The 16,149-nt window shown below is 38.3% G+C and overlaps 2 protein-coding genes across 5 annotated transcripts; both read left to right on the plus strand.

The window, feature by feature from the left end:
• The first annotated feature begins 1,237 nt into the window (after positions 1–1,237).
• On the plus strand, positions 1,238–6,357 carry LOC122299875 (ATPase 8, plasma membrane-type-like). The gene is made up of 14 exons (XM_043110351.1): positions 1,238–1,636; positions 2,024–2,242; positions 2,336–2,473; positions 2,590–2,904; positions 2,992–3,318; positions 3,423–3,542; positions 3,627–3,749; positions 3,872–3,976; positions 4,073–4,382; positions 4,473–4,987; positions 5,087–5,260; positions 5,360–5,542; positions 5,673–5,848; positions 5,965–6,357. The coding sequence occupies exons 1-14, from the start codon at positions 1,583–1,585 to the stop codon at positions 6,059–6,061; spliced, it is 2,856 nt and encodes a 951-aa protein (XP_042966285.1). The 5' UTR covers positions 1,238–1,582; the 3' UTR covers positions 6,062–6,357.
• A 384-nt stretch (positions 6,358–6,741) lies between these two features.
• On the plus strand, positions 6,742–16,136 carry LOC122299876 (phosphatidylinositol N-acetylglucosaminyltransferase subunit A). Of its 4 annotated transcripts, XM_043110353.1 has the most exons (11): positions 9,543–9,830; positions 9,948–10,020; positions 10,179–10,243; positions 11,982–12,117; positions 12,208–12,780; positions 13,335–13,489; positions 15,045–15,135; positions 15,270–15,386; positions 15,481–15,584; positions 15,704–15,794; positions 15,886–16,136. In XM_043110353.1, exons 4-11 carry the CDS (start codon positions 11,998–12,000, stop codon positions 15,991–15,993), a joined length of 1,359 nt encoding a protein of 452 aa, XP_042966287.1. In that variant the 5' UTR covers positions 9,543–9,830; positions 9,948–10,020; positions 10,179–10,243; positions 11,982–11,997; the 3' UTR covers positions 15,994–16,136. The 4 variants fall into 4 exon arrangements, with proteins under 4 accessions (XP_042966288.1, XP_042966287.1, XP_042966286.1 ...); XM_043110352.1 differs by lacking the exon at positions 10,179–10,243 and having other exon boundaries at positions 9,544–9,830; XM_043110354.1 differs by lacking the exons at positions 9,543–9,830; positions 9,948–10,020; positions 10,179–10,243 and adding an exon at positions 6,742–6,868.
• Positions 16,137–16,149: the final 13 nt, after the last annotated feature.

The raw sequence follows: 16,149 nt of genomic DNA on the forward strand, positions 1-16,149 counted from the left end.
CCCACTTTCTGTCTAAGACGGAGTAGAGGATACACTCTATGGACAAACGTCCAAGTGACTGTGTTTTTTTTTTTTTTTTTCCTAAAACAAAAGACATAATAGAAATTAAAGATACATGGAAAAAAATGAATTATATCTTAGAAAAACATAGATCTACATTTTCAACCTTAGAGAAAAATTACAAACAAAGTGACTGTGATGGCGCGTAACCCTGGGAGTATGGTAATCAATCAAGTTTGAAGTAACCGGTGACCCTGGAACCAAAAAAGAGACACGTGGCAGCAAAGGAGCACCCTTAGTGATGGCGTGTGGATTTCACACCCCCACTTTAGACCGTGTGTGTGGCTCAAGTGCAATGTCATTGGGTGAAATGCTTTGCCCGTTTAAAGAATTGGTGTTTTGGGAAACCTATGGTAGGGCACATGGTGGTCGCCAAATGCCGTACTTAGCCCTGAAAAAACAACTAAAAAAAGAAAAAGGAAAGAAGAAAACTAGAGAGGAGAGGGAGGAGGGAGGTTTTGATTTTGTAGTGGTTTCTAGAGAGAATGAGGAGTCTCTCTCTCTCTAAAACTAGGGCCAGCGAGGAAGTTCTATGCATTGCGAAAACAAAGGCAACCCAAGGCATCTAATTTAGAGTCTCTCTCTAGAACTAGGGCCAGCGAGGAAGTTCTATGCATTGCGAAAACAAACGCAACCCAAGGCATCTAATTTAAACAAGTGTTGAGACAACTGTGATACAGAGACAAGTGAGTCAATATATGTATGTATAACAACTGGAGTTTAAACCAAAAATGACCGTGGAGATTGGTGAGCCACGAAAGGTCACACCAACAAAGCTGTTCCGAGGATTAATCCCAAGTGATACGCCTGATACGTAACATACAGGTCAACTTCATCGTTTAAATTTCAATCTCAATTTAGGGAACTAATTTAAAACTTTTTTTATTTTCTTATTCAAATGCATGCATAGTTTTTCCTTTTTACCAATATCATTTACATACTGTTCCTTTATGATTTTTCTATTATTTTTTTAATAATTTTTTTTATTATTATTTAATCTTATGTCTATTTAAACTCCTTTAATTCTTGTTTAATATAAAATTCTTCATTGGGATGTACGCAAAATCTAAATATAGGGAATGTACGTGTAGAGAATATGTTTGGGAGTTTTCAGGTATTTTATCTAAATATAGGGAAGAGAATGGGAATGATCGAGCTGGTAACTGCTGAGAGTGGTCTAACCCTTTATATATATATGCAACTTCCTTCCCTCGCTTTTACCTCTTCAACGTTCATTATAAGGCAAATGCTCCCATTGAACCTTAGTTGTTACTCGTCTCTCTTGCAACAAGTCTTTCTCATTCACCCTGTTTCTGTCAGATCTCTTGCTTTTCTCCTTTCTCTATCTTTCTCTCCCTCCCAACTCTTTGTTTGGTTGGAGCACGAGGAGGCTATGTCTCTCTAGAGAAAGTAGAGAGCAGGGATACTTCCTTGAAAAGAAAATAAGAAAGGAGGGATCACCATCGAGATCTTTCTTGAACAACCAATAGTGATCTTCTTGGTTCTTTAGCTAGCTTTCACAATGGCCTCCGGAAACATCTCCTTGGAAGATGTGAAGAACGAGAACGTTGATCTTGTAAGCAAAATAATCTTTTCTTCTCTCATTACTATTGGTCTTTTCCTTTGAATATGGTCGATCTCTTTTTGGTTGGATATTGTTTCATGTATGAATAATGAAAAACTCTGTCGCTTAAATGTGTCAAATGAATGGTTTTTGTTTTTAATGTTTTATCAGCCACCGACAGTTTTCATACATTCGAACGTGTAAATTTTTTGTTGCTCATCAATGGTTCTATTAGCTTTTTTTTTTTTTTTTCCCTCTCTACTTTTACGTTCTTTTTTATTTTTATGAAAAGACTTTTGGACGAGATGAACTTGGAAAATTTGGGAGAATATGTTAATGTTTTTTAAGTTAATGATATTAATAAGTTGTTAATTTCATGGATTTTGTGTGTGTGTGTAGGAGCGAATCCCGGTTGAAGAAGTTTTCGAGCAGCTAAAATGTACAAGAGAGGGTTTGACAACAGAAGAAGGCCAGAAGAGGGTCCAAATCTTTGGCCCAAACAAGCTTGAAGAGAAAAAAGAGAGTAAGCTTCTCAAGTTCTTAGGCTTCATGTGGAACCCCCTATCATGGGTCATGGAGTCTGCTGCTATCATGGCCATAGCTTTGGCCAATGGAGGGGTAATACTCACGAATCTCTCTCTCTCTCTCTCTCTCTCTCTCTCTCTCTCTCTCTCTCTCTCATAATCATGGACAATACTTTGAACAATTCAGGGAAAGCCACCGGATTGGCAAGACTTTGTTGGTATTGTTGTGTTGCTTATTATCAACTCAACTATCAGCTTCATTGAAGAAAACAATGCAGGAAATGCCGCAGCTGCTCTTATGGCAGGCCTTGCTCCCAAAACCAAGGTACATATACATGTTCATCCATAGATATACATCCCCACTACTTGCTGCTTCATTTAATGTTAAGATGATATGGAAACGATTCTTTTGTGTTTATTTACAAACTACTCAATTTATAGGTGTTGAGAGATGGAATGTGGACTGAGCAAGATGCAGCAATGCTAGTACCAGGAGATCTTATTAGCATCAAGTTGGGAGATATCGTCCCAGCTGATGCCCGTCTCTTGGAGGGTGATCCGCTCAAAATAGACCAGTCTTCTCTAACTGGTGAATCCCTACCGGTAACCAAGAACCCAGGAGATGAGGTTTTCTCAGGTTCTACCTGCAAACAAGGTGAGATTGAGGCTATTGTTATTGCCACCGGCGTCCATACCTTCTTTGGCAAGGCCGCCCACCTTGTGGACAGCACCAACCAAGTTGGTCACTTCCAAAAGGTATACTAGCTAATAGTAATGCACAAATAATTTTTGAAATATTTTTCTTTTTTAGTTGATATTTTGGGTGTTTGTTTATTTGATCAGGTGTTGACAGCCATTGGTAATTTCTGTATTTGCTCCATTGCGGTCGGCATGGTGATTGAGATTGTAGTGATATACTTGATCCAACACAGGCCATACAGAGAGGGTATTGACAACCTGTTGGTGCTACTCATTGGAGGGATTCCAATTGCCATGCCAACAGTCTTGTCCGTGACCATGGCTATTGGGTCTCATCGCCTGTCACAACAAGGTGCCATCACTAAGAGGATGACGGCCATTGAGGAGATGGCAGGGATGGATGTCCTCTGCAGTGACAAGACAGGGACTCTCACTCTCAACAAGCTCACTGTTGACAAGAGCCTGATTGAGGTTAGTGACTTGAAAAGGCCGAAAAGTATCATTTACCAATTGAAGGAATAGTATTCGACATGCTTTAATCGTATTGCTTAACATTGGTATGTTTCTAACCACAGGTGTTTCCAAAAGACGTAGATAAGGATACTTTAGTCTTACTTGCAGCTAGGGCTTCCAGGGTTGAAAACCAAGATGCCATTGATGCTTCGATTGTTGGGATGTTGGGCGACCCTAAGGAGGTACAAGATTCTATCCTCATTTTGGCGGATGTATTTGATGCTGATTTAATTCCTATTCGTTTATATCTACCATGGGCTTTGCAGGCAAGAGCAGGAATCACTGAGGTGCATTTCTTGCCTTTCAATCCTGTGGACAAGCGCACTGCAATCACCTATATTGACCATAATGGAAAGTGGCACCGATGCAGCAAAGGTGCTCCTGAGCAAGTAAGAGAACCCCACCTTGAACCATTATAGCATTTCAATTCAAATATTCAATAAAACTCCGGTAGATTATCTATTTCTTCCAAGTTAAAGTATGATTTTTTACTACTCTACTTGTGTACCAGATTATTGAGCTTTGTGAGCTAAAAGCAGATGTGAAGAAGGAGGCACATGACGTCATTGACAATTTTGCTAATCGAGGTCTTCGTTCTTTGGGAGTTGCTCGACAGGTAGATTAATTAGAAGTATCCAACTTTTTGGATTTTGACTTGCATGAGTAAAATATCTTAGCTGAATTGAATTGGGCTATGCCCTCTCCATTTCAGACTATTCCGGAGAAGACCAAGGAGAGCGCTGGAGGTCCTTGGGAGTTCTTGGGTCTCTTGCCCCTCTTTGACCCTCCAAGGCATGATAGTGCAGAGACTATCCGCCGGGCTCTTGAGCTTGGTGTCAACGTTAAGATGATCACTGGTGACCAGCTTGCGATCGGAAAAGAGACTGGCCGAAGGCTTGGCATGGGCACCAACATGTATCCATCTTCCTCTCTTCTTGGCCAAAGCAAGGATGAGTCGATTGCCTCTATTCCTATTGATGAGCTCATTGAAAAGGCTGATGGGTTTGCCGGTGTCTTCCCTGGTAATAAAATCATTCTTTAACCTTTCTAGAGAATAATAGAGATATTTTATTGCATCCTACTATTAACCAATTCAAATTTGGGGCATACAGAGCACAAGTATGAGATTGTTAAGAAGCTTCAGGAAAGGAAGCACATTTGTGGGATGACTGGAGATGGTGTCAATGATGCCCCAGCACTCAAGAAGGCAGACATTGGTATTGCAGTGGCTGATGCTACTGATGCAGCCAGGAGTGCATCAGACATTGTCTTGACAGAGCCAGGTTTGAGTGTGATCGTGAGTGCTGTATTGACAAGCAGGGCCATCTTCCAAAGGATGAAGAACTACACAATCTATGCTGTTTCTATCACAATACGTATCGTATTGGGATTCATGCTTGTTGCTCTCATTTGGGAATTTGACTTCTCTCCTTTTATGGTTCTCATCATTGCAATCTTGAACGATGGAACTATCATGACCATATCTAAGGACAGGGTAAAGCCATCTCCTGTGCCTGACTCATGGAAGCTCAAGGAAATCTTTGCCACTGGAATTATTCTCGGGACCTACATGGCCATCATGACTGTGGTGTTTTTTCATCTAGCACATGACACTGACTTCTTCCCAGTAAGTGGATCACACTAAATTCTTTGGAGAGTGAAAAATTACTTTTATATCAATATGATTGTATATGGAAAATGGATGCTAAGAATTTAACCATTGTAGAAAACTTTTGGTGTGAGGCATATTGCTGATAGCATGGAAGAGCTTAACTCAGCCATCTACCTTCAAGTGAGCATTATTAGTCAAGCACTCATTTTTGTAACTCGATCAAGGAGCTGGTCCTTTGTTGAACGCCCTGGCTTCTTACTTGTTGCTGCCTTCATTGCAGCACAGTTGGTTAGTACTTTTATTTGTTACCGTGTGGAATCTACTCTTATCATTTTCTTGTGCATGATTACTCTATCTTGTCCTAATTTTCCCACCTGTTCAAATTAGGTGGCCACTGCCATCGCTGTGTATGCACATTGGGGCTTTGCTAGGATCCATGGCATTGGATGGGGATGGGCAGGAGCGATCTGGATCTACAGCATCATTACATATATCCCGCTTGATATCCTCAAGTTCATCATCCGTTATGGATTGGCCGGAAAGGCATGGAATAACATGCTCCAAAACAAGGTTCTTAACTACTCAACTCTATACTACTACGAAAGTCTACATATTCTGCCAATGAATAGTATTTAGTTTAGTTGTTTTTCATGATCTAGAAAATAATTGCAATTTCTTTGTTTATGTATATGATGGAAAGACTGCTTTCACAACCAAAAAGGATTATGGAAAGGGTGAGAGGGAGGCACAATGGGCAACTGCTCAACGTACACTTCATGGACTCCAACCTCCTGAACAACTTTTCAATGACAAGAGCAGCTACAGGGAATTGTCCGAGATTGCTGAGCAGGCCAAGAGACGAGCTGAAGTTTCCAGGTAATTTGCAAAACCAGCACCACTTTTAAGTCTTCCCTGAATACATACGTGAACTTGTACTTAAGAAGTCGAAACCCCCATGCCTAAACTACAAGAAACACTGTCTTAATCTACAGGCTCAGGGAGCTACACACTCTTAAGGGGCACGTTGATTCCGTTGTGAAGCTGAAAGGCCTAGACATTGAAACGATCCAACAACACTACACGGTTTAAAAACACATTGTTAAAGATTGAACAAGCCCGACTTGTTGAGGAAGTCGTGTGTGTGAGCTATAAAGGAAGATGGAGACCGATGGTGAAAGAAGCTGTTTGTGATCATCTTCTTTCTTTTTCTTTTTTCCATTCCATTTCCTATGAAAAGAAGCTATTTATGATCTTCTTTCATTTTTTTTTTTATTGATCTATTTGCCATTTCTCATCAAAGGATTTTTAGGCTCTAGGCTTACAAAATATAACAATCCAGCTTTGTAGTCAATATGAAAATATAGAAAGATTGTGGTTTTTTTTTTTTTTTTAATCTTTTTCATTTTCTTTTGGTGTTATTATACCCCCTTTATGTTGGAGAAAAATGTATTGTCCTCTGCATCTTGTGGGTATATCATCCACAAAACAAACCGTTTCCTGAAATAAGCAACAGAATATGTTGCTCCCCATAATAACCATCAATTATCTATCTATATCATGTATGATGGAATCCTAAATGGTCTATTTGAAGGCTTCAATCATGACGAGGACTCTCACAGAGTACAAATAAACCGGCTGGCCGCCCCGCCCCTTTTTTCGACCCGAACCGAAATATCTACCGGTTTATAGGCAGAATCGGAAACGGGTTATATCGTAACCGTTTCCATTTTATCGGGTAATACCCGTAACCCGTTTTCCACCCAAAATGTGCAGTGCAGCTCGCGTTGCTCGGTTCGACATTTCCATAGTTGTGAATCTGTGATTCCCTCCATCGGCGTTGCTCTGAGTCAGAAGGTCTCCCTCAAATCTACACCTGATTTTCGGAATAATCTGTAGGTATTACTCTCTTTCTCTCTCTCTCTCTCTCGTTTTGTTATTGTGATTTTCGTACGTGTATTTTCGCTTTGTTAGGATGCTTTTCTTTGAGTTATGTTTACTGCACTAGGCTATCTTGGGTCAAGATGGGATCTGGTTTTCATGGGAAGGCAGCTAACTCATTGGGTTTCATGGGTTCTGGGTTTCATGCGTTACTGACTGACTTCTATCGGGAAAGTCCTGCATTAGGAAACACTAGAATTTCCTGCATTATGGGTTTCATGGGAAAGTCCTGCATTATGACTTCAATCCGGGTTTCATGCGTTATTTCCTTTCCATCCTTTTAATCTCCTGCATATTAGTTTTCTTTTTAAATCGAAGTTACTCATTGGTGACTGCTTTTTGTTGATTGATTATTACGTCTTCGTGTTTTCTGTTATGACCCAAAATAAACTGTGTTTCATTTCTCATCATTTCCTTTCTATATGTAACTCTGTTTTCCTATTTGACCTTTCCTATTTTCCTTTTGACGTTTTGTAACCCTTAGTTATTTGCTTTTCAATATATGTTGGTTGCTGTTACGTTGTGTTGAGTTACATGGGATGGAAGGCACTTCGTATTATTCAATGCCTCAGTGTGTTTCTTCCCTTGAAGAACGCTATCAGTGAGCTCGACTGCGGTGGATATTGAAAACTGATGTAAAGAGTTGGGTGGCTGTTATACTGGTGACATTAAGTTATTAAATTGACATTACCTTGTTTCTCTGAATTTTATGCTCATCTATATGTGTTCTTTATCATTTGAAAAATACTAGAGTGTGTTAAGAAATATTGAAAGTGTACAATTATATCTTCAATCTGTGTCAAGTGCAGTGGCTCAAATCTTGACAAAACCTACTGCTACTCGTATCCAAAGGGCGTGAAAACCTTTGGATTTAGAATGGTTCTGTGAAGTTTAAGGGAACTGATATTTCAGCATTTTCTTTTAAAAATGTTTTCATACTGCTTTTACATGATGGGAACTCTAGATTTCGGACTAGAGTTTTAAATGATGTGCTATTTTTTCATTTCTAACTAGTTCAGTTTGGTTCATGAATGCTTGGGTGATTTCTATGTTGCTGGGTTGCTTTGACTAATTATGAGTTGCTGGGTTGCTTTGATTTCTGATTTGGGATTGTTTTTAATTATGAGTTGCAATAATTTGGTTGAAGACAAAAACACTAGAAAGTCCTATAAATACCAGCCTGGCATGACCTTTGAGACAATATATGAAAAATACTTTAGCTTTTCATTAATGAGTGTGAAAGAGAATCCAAACAGAAGTTAGAGGCATGACTCTTGGTAATTATCAAAAACAGTAGAAGAACATCTTAAAAAAGTCCTGCATTATGACTTCAATCTGGGTTCATGATCACTAGCCTGTAGATAATAATACCAACTGTATGAACAAATTGTAATAACCTGCTTCTAAATAACTCTATCAACTCTGAGAAGAAAAAAAATAGGCTTCCTTTCATTTTCACCCTTTTGAATGTTTTCATAGGCAGATTCATTTTGGTAGTCATATCTTATTTTTCTGGTCAAAATAATCAAATAAAGAAAGGCTTCAGGTTCAAGATTTAGCTTGGATTGTGTCCATGAATTACAATAATAGATTATATATGGTCGTTCAAATGATTATCTAGAACAATGCCAATTTGAACTTTCTGGGCAAAAGATTATAAAAGATTATATATCTAGGTTTGTCCTACTATTTATATATATATTTATATTTGATTGCAGTCAAAAGGTGCTCAAATTTGAATAAAAAAAAAAAAAAAGGGGTCGGAACTAATTCCGAATTTTCTCTTGGATCAGTATCGGGTATCGGCTAATCGGTATGCTCTTGTTATCGGGTCGGGTCGGCACACTTGTTATCGGGCCGGCAAACAGGCCTACTCACAGTAGTTCTTTCTGAGTCCCATCACTTATTTACTTGGAAGCTGTCTATGAGAGAATTGCAAAATGTTTCTGCCAACTCTTTTAGTGCTGCCAACTCTTTTAAAACTTTATAAAAGAGGCCAGCCAAGGTTAATTCATGTCAGATGAATTGCAGAAATGTACAAAAAAGGCATACAGATCTAAAAAAAGAAAAGGGAAAATTGGGATTGTTCTTGTTCATTCTATTCTATGAATGAAGTTCACAAGGATATCGAAATGGGGATGGTCAGTTGGAGGCAAAAATGCTCTGAAAAGGAGGCATTGGCAAAATGCAAATGTGGTGAAGGGAATGCAAAGGGTGGTGAAGGCATCGGAGAGGGAAAAAGATACAGGGAATGAAGTTCATGTCATTCTTGGGATATATATTATATACAAAAAAATATTAGATAAATTTGTAAGTATGGACTCGGTGTTCTCATCCTATCACAAGAAGCCATGGCATTAAAATCACTTTTATAAAATATTAAACCCGACCCAAACTCAAGAAGATGGGCCTCGTCCATTATCAGTATTAAAACGTAAAAAAAGGATCTGGAATGCGTAGTTAGTCGAAATATAATAAATAATTTAATTTAATTTTTTTAAATCTGGATTCGATTTTTTTAAATTTTAAAATAATAATAATAATAATATTAAAAACTTTCTTCTTGTCCGATTGTCGCCAGATGACACCCACCCAATATATAATAAGAATTAACAAAATAGCCTAATGCACGGCCCGATCAATAACTCGAAGCTCGTCTTGCCTTTATTACCTCTCCCGTACCACTTGCGCCTTAACGCTGAAGTCTTCTAAGTTCTACCTGTAGTACTTCATCTCCGTTGCACGTGACACCTCCGCCATCACTCTCGCGTTCTCTCTGCCACTCTCTCCCCTTCGAATTCTCTCTCTCTCTCTCTCTCTCTCTCTCTCTCTCTCTCTCTGTTGATCTCCCCGTTCCGGTATTAGTTTCCTGGGTGACGAATGAAGGCTGCTGAAGCCAGCACGCCGCGCCGCCACCAAGGTAATGCCTTAGCCTCTCTCTCTCTCTCTCTCTCTCTCTCTCTCTCTCTCTCTCTCTCTCCCCGTGTGGTCCCTGACCATCTTGAACTCGGTTTTAACCTCTTTTTCAATGCCACAGGGAAACTCGAACGTCCCTAGACTCGACCTCGCTCCTGAATTCGACGGATCCACTGCAACGAGTTTTGGTTAAGGTACCCTCGAGCGTTAATCTTGTTATCGCACTGTAATTTCCATGAATTGTACGTTTGGTGCCGACTGGAATTTGGGTTGTCTCTGTTTGTATGCTGGAAATTGCAGATTGAATGATTTCATGGTTGCTTGGTGTTCGGAGAGTCCCCTGTTTGTGCAGTTGTGAGTGGATGAGGGGATGGACGTAAAATGTGGGTTCGCATTCTGATATATCGGGACTTGGGAGTAAGATTGCAAATGTTACTTTACGTTGTGATGAATTTTAAGCGAATTCAAGGAATCTGGGCTACTCTATTGGTGGAGTAGCGAGGTTTGGGCATTGTGCCCGGGTCATTATAAACCCGAGGCACCATGTTGGACTATTTTGGTTGATGGGCTGTTTATGGGCTCATATTGAGCTATAGTCGGACTTTAGAATGGCGTTTTGTTGGTGTGAGTTACTAATATATTAACTTATCCCAAAAAAAAAAAAAAAAAAGAGTTACTAATATATTAGTGGTATTTTATGGATTAGGTCATGACACTGCTACTATTCGAGCTCAAAAATGAGTTACTAATATATTAGTGGTATTTTGTCGGTATGAGTTACTAAAAGTCAAGTAAGCAATGCTCCTATGCTAGATTTTTCCGAAAATTGATTGAGGTTGATTTTGTGAAAAACCTGCATATTTCGTTATGAAAACAGTCTCAGTTATTTTATGTGCTAGTCTCTGTATTTGAACTTGGAAATCTGACATTTTATCATGCTGGTGTAAACATGAGCAATTTTTGTACCATGTTCCTCTACTGCATAAAATGTAAATAATGAAATCTGAAGTTTTTTTCTGTTTATATAATATTTATATGCTTAGTACTATATTATGATATGAAATTGCATCTAAAAATTCTTAGGCATACGAATTTGTTCTACCATGGTTACGGGCATTGCCACGGGTGATAATAGTGACCTTTGATTTCTGACCTTGCCATGGGTGTAAAATGGTGGCCTTTGATGTTTGAGCTCGCTAAGGGTGTAAAATGGTGGCCTCTGTTCTGCATGCAATCACTTTGGTGATAAAGTGATTTATGTTCTTCTTCACTATCAACAGAATGCAAAACCCTACCGCGGGGGTAAACGTAGCCTCTGTTTTGAGTGCAATTACTTTGGTGACAAAGTGATTAATGTTCTGCTTGGCTATCTACGGAATGCACAACCCTGACATGGGGGTAAACATGGCCTCTGTTCTAAGTGCAATCACTTTGGTAACACGGTGATTTATGTTCTTCTTAGTTATCCGCAGAATGCACAACCCTATCACAAGGGTAAACATGGCCTCTATATTTGTTTTTAATGTTGTTCCAGTACGCTTGTGCCTAAGGTCTTTTGTATACGTTATTATTGTAATGAAATGCTTCTAAAAATACCACTGCCATATTTTTTAGAACTATTTGTTTTTGCATTCTGTAATTGGCTCATGCTTACACATTAGTATAGGTTTGTTGCTTATTGAGTTGGTGGAAGTATTGCTTTATCTCCACCATTTTTAGATGATTGATGGTTGTGACAATTGGAATAGATGGCACGTGACAAGGTTATAAGAGAAAGATGAGATAAGTGCCAAGTGGCAAAAGTGGATTTGTATGACTGAAAAGAAAGTTTGCCAATGTTTAGTTTATTTTACTTGGAAGAGTTTTTAGACATTTGATATTGGAGGACTTTTTGTATTTAAGTTTTTATTATTGTGGATTTCGGGTTTAAGGGTTCACCCCCAGGTACTGGGTGTGACACTACGTGCCCAAATTCCAAAAGTACCCAATACTTATTCCTTATCTAGAGCCTTGGGATAATAAATGCTCATACTAATTTTGTTAGACATATCTTGGATATGATATAACTTCGTGTATTGTCTACTGGTAGTATACCTCCTCATTTTATGCTTGAACCGAATGCCATATCACAAATAAAAGGTTATCATTATTGCAGGCAAATCGAATCCTAAATGGGGGAACCAAAAAGGCACAGAATACTCATGGTCTCTGATTTTTTCTATCCCAACTTTGGTGGTGTGGAGAATCACATATACTATCTATCACAATGCCTACTGAAGCTTGGCCACAAGGTCAGGGAGTGTCATTTTATTTGTTGGCTCTACTCCTTCCTAGTCCCTTGGCTATTGATGACAAAGACTTTCTTTTACCCTGTTGTGCAGGTGGTAGTTATGACTCACGCCTATGGAAATCGTTCTGGGGTGAGATATATGACTGGTGGCCTGAAAGTATACTATGTACCATGGAAACCATTTCTTATGCAGAATACATTACCGACCTTCTATGGGACACTTCCAATTATAAGGACTATCCTTATTCGAGAAAAAATATCGCTAGTTCATGGACATCAAGCCTTTTCAACACTTTGTCATGAAGCTTTGATGCATTCTCGCACCATGGGCTGCAGGGTTGTATTTACTGATCATTCACTCTATGGTTTTGGTGATGTTGGAAGTATCCACATGAACAAGGTATTGCAGTTTACTTTAGCAGATGTAAGTCAGGCCATTTGTGTTTCTCATACAAGCAAAGAAAACACTGTGCTACGATCAGGTCTACCACCAGAAAAGGTCTTTGTTATATCTAATGCTGTTGACACTGCTATGTTCAAGCCTGCCCTGGAGCGGCCTAGTGATAACGAAATTGTTATAGTTGTGATTAGCAGATTGGTTTATCGGAAGGGTGCTGATTTGCTTGTTGAAGTCATTCCAGAAGTTTGCCGTTTATATCCTAATGTGAGTTACCTGGCGTTTGTCATTGGAATTCAAATTAGATTTGTTGGTTGTTATACTTGGTTTCATTTTATTCCTTGATATCAGAATTGCATGAACTATGCACTGATTCCACGCCCACTGTAAGTATTGGGTTCTTGCTTCTCTATTAGCAATTTCTAAAGTCAAAAAGAGATTGTAGAGTCAGTATCACTTGATTGGGTGAAATATGACTGCTCAAATTCTTCACTCATGCCCCTGAGCTGGATATTTCCATGCACCATAGCTCTGTAAATTAGCAATGCTGTGTAGGAAAAATGCCTAACAACTTTTTGATAGCAAGTTTCAAAGGCCATACCTTGGATTCATTAAATCAACATATATATAATGTCCCCAATCTATAACTAGTTTGTATACATTATTTTATCCTCACTGATCTCATTGAGAGATATATATATTAAGGGTCCACCCTATATTGGGTTGGGGGTGTTCATTTTACAAGATTAGGGATTTTATTCAATTGTTGGGTTATTTGAAAAGGAGATTGCCCTTTGTTGAAATTTGAATTCTATATTAAGGTCCGTTTCATTGTTGGAGGAGATGGACCCAAAAGGGTGCGGTTAGAACAGATGAGAGAGAAGCATTCTCTTCAAGATCGAGTTGAAATGCTGGGTGCTGTACCCCATGCTCGAGTACGGTCTGTCTTAATTTCTGGCCATATATTCTTAAACAGGTAGTTATTCTTAGAAGTTCTTCCCATATTAATTTATTTTTACATTAAGAAGTATACTCTATTTTGATATCTACTCGTTCTATAGTTGGATACAATGATTGCAAATTTTTTAAATTAATTTTTCTAATAAAACTTAACAATTGTAGAAAGTGAGAATTAAGAGCATCTCTGACCCTGCACAAATATGAGTATGATAACATTGTTACTGAATTTGTAACAGGTAAATCTGTTGCATGCTATTTTTAATTTGTTGCCCAGGTTTCCCTTCGAAGTTCCCCGTATACTTTTCAGAATGTTAAAATGGTGATCTCTTTCAAATGAACAATGTATGGGGATGATAATCTGTTTTAGGCTCAAACTCCTTGATCATAAGTACATTTCAATCTTATGTTTTTAGTATTTCTTAGCCAACCATTCATCAATGAGACCATGCCATGTTGCATTTGGAATTGTGGACACTTGTGCTGGAGTAGAAAAAGGTAGCATAAAATCTGCTGTTGCAATTAGTCAGAAAAAGCAAGTTTTTATTATACATAGCAGTTAAAGATAGATGAGCCATCCATCTTCCCATGTCAAAGGAAAAAAATAGTGCATGAGCCAACACTCCCATTTAGAGGTATGTGATGCTGATCCTTATAGCAAGGTGATTTTTTTTGGGTCGTGGTGGCTGCTTCATACCTGATGGAATCCTAAATGGCCTTTTTTGGTTGCCTCAGTCATGATGAAGACTCTCAGAGTTGTTCTTTCAGAGTCCCATCATTTATTTACTTGGAAGCTGTCTAGAGAGAATTTCCAAATGTCTGCCAACTCTTTTAGTGCCAGCTCTTTAAAAGTTTGTAAAAGAGGCCATAAAAGGTTAATTCATGTCAGATAAATTGCAGAAATGTACAAAAAATAAATGATATAGTTAATTCCTTGCTAAAAATTAAAGGAACAGTGATTCAAGGTGAACCTTTATCTCTACTTGATTTGCTTGATAGACTAATGAGGCTTCCCCTTTCATTTTCCCCGAGGTTCAACTTTAAGTTGTTTATGAACCACCAAATCTTAAGATGAGCCACAAAAATCATTAAAAACGTCTTGGAGAATGGATGATACTTTTCCTCTGTTTAGCTCTGTATATGATACACGTATAACCATTGACTGGATGTTCTAGTGTTTAGATACCAAGAATATTTGGAAATATTTGAGAATCATGAGAATTTGTTTGAGATTAGTAGGTTTTGGGAAATGAGAGAAAAAGTTGAGTAAAAATATTTTTTTAAATTAAGTATTGTATTGGAGTTTGTGAAAATGAATAGATGAAGAATATAATTTTTTAATATAATTTTTGTTTTGTAGTTTGTAAAAGTTGTATTGAGTTTTGTGTTTGAGTAATGATTAGGTAATGATTATTTCCTTTAAAATTTGAAATAGAAAAGTATTTTGTGTTTGAGTGATGTTTAGGAATGAAGTTATGAGAATTTTTGGAAATTTTGGTGTTACCCAAACATGCAATTTTTGCAAATAGAACACATTGTCTATTTGTCTGGTCTGATTTTTGCCCTTTTTGCAGTTCTTTAACAGAAGCTTTTTGCATAGCCATATTAGAAGCTGCTAGTTGTGGATTATTAACAGTTAGCACACGTGTTGGAGGGGTCCCAGAGGCACGTATAATGAGATGCTTCTCCTGTGCTTGGTTGATATTATAAATACTTCACTCTCTTGTAAACAACGTCTTTATTAGAATAGTTGAGTTCCTGCACATTTTAATTTAGCTTAAACCCTTCTGTCTTCATAGGTTCTACCAGATGACATGGTTGTGCTTGCAGAGCCAGATCCTAGTGATATGGTCCTAGCAATCAACAAGGCGATATCTATACTTCCCACGATTGACCCACAAGTAATGCACGATCGTGTGAGTGCATCATTTAAATACTCTTTGGTCCCTCTGAAAAACTTTACTTGTACAGTGGCCAATTTGTTCATTTTGCTTCTTCATTTGCTTATAGATGAAGAAGCTCTATAATTGGCATGATGTTGCGAAACGGACTGAGATTGTCTATGATCGTGCTTTGAAATGCTCAAATCAAAGTCTTCTAGAACGGCTCTCACGGTATGATGTTAACAGTATTTCATTTGAATGGATGCTGAAGTGTTCTGCTAAAGCAACTAGTCTGTTAAAACACATCGGGTAATTTCTGTGGTAGTTGATGGCCTTAATTTGTTTACTAGGTACCTCTCATGTGGAGCTTGGGCAGGCAAGCTGTTTTGCTTGGTTGTGGTGATTGATTTTTTATTATTCCGATTACTGCAATTATGGCAGGTAAGTAGCATATGTTTCTTCATGCATTCTTTCCCTTGCTTCATTATCTTCCTTTGCATACTGTATTCATCTCCCATTCTTATTCCATAAGCCTGCGGAGGATATCGAGGTGGTACCTGATATTCTTCTGTCCCAAGGTGAAGATAAGAGGGATGCTGACAAACTTCGAGTCTTCAACGGCGACCAGTGCTTGAAATGATTTTATTTTGAGATGTTTGGTTGTTTTGCATTCCTGTACTGATACGGTGATTTGGTATCGAAGTATAAACTCCATCCTGCATGTAATTAATACTAACCCAGATTTTTAATGACCAAGTTGAAAAGATGATTGTATTTTTATCATATTATTTTGCAG

Source organism: Carya illinoinensis, chromosome 16, assembly GCF_018687715.1.
Source record: "Carya illinoinensis cultivar Pawnee chromosome 16, C.illinoinensisPawnee_v1, whole genome shotgun sequence".
Classification (NCBI taxonomy): domain Eukaryota; kingdom Viridiplantae; phylum Streptophyta; class Magnoliopsida; order Fagales; family Juglandaceae; genus Carya; species Carya illinoinensis.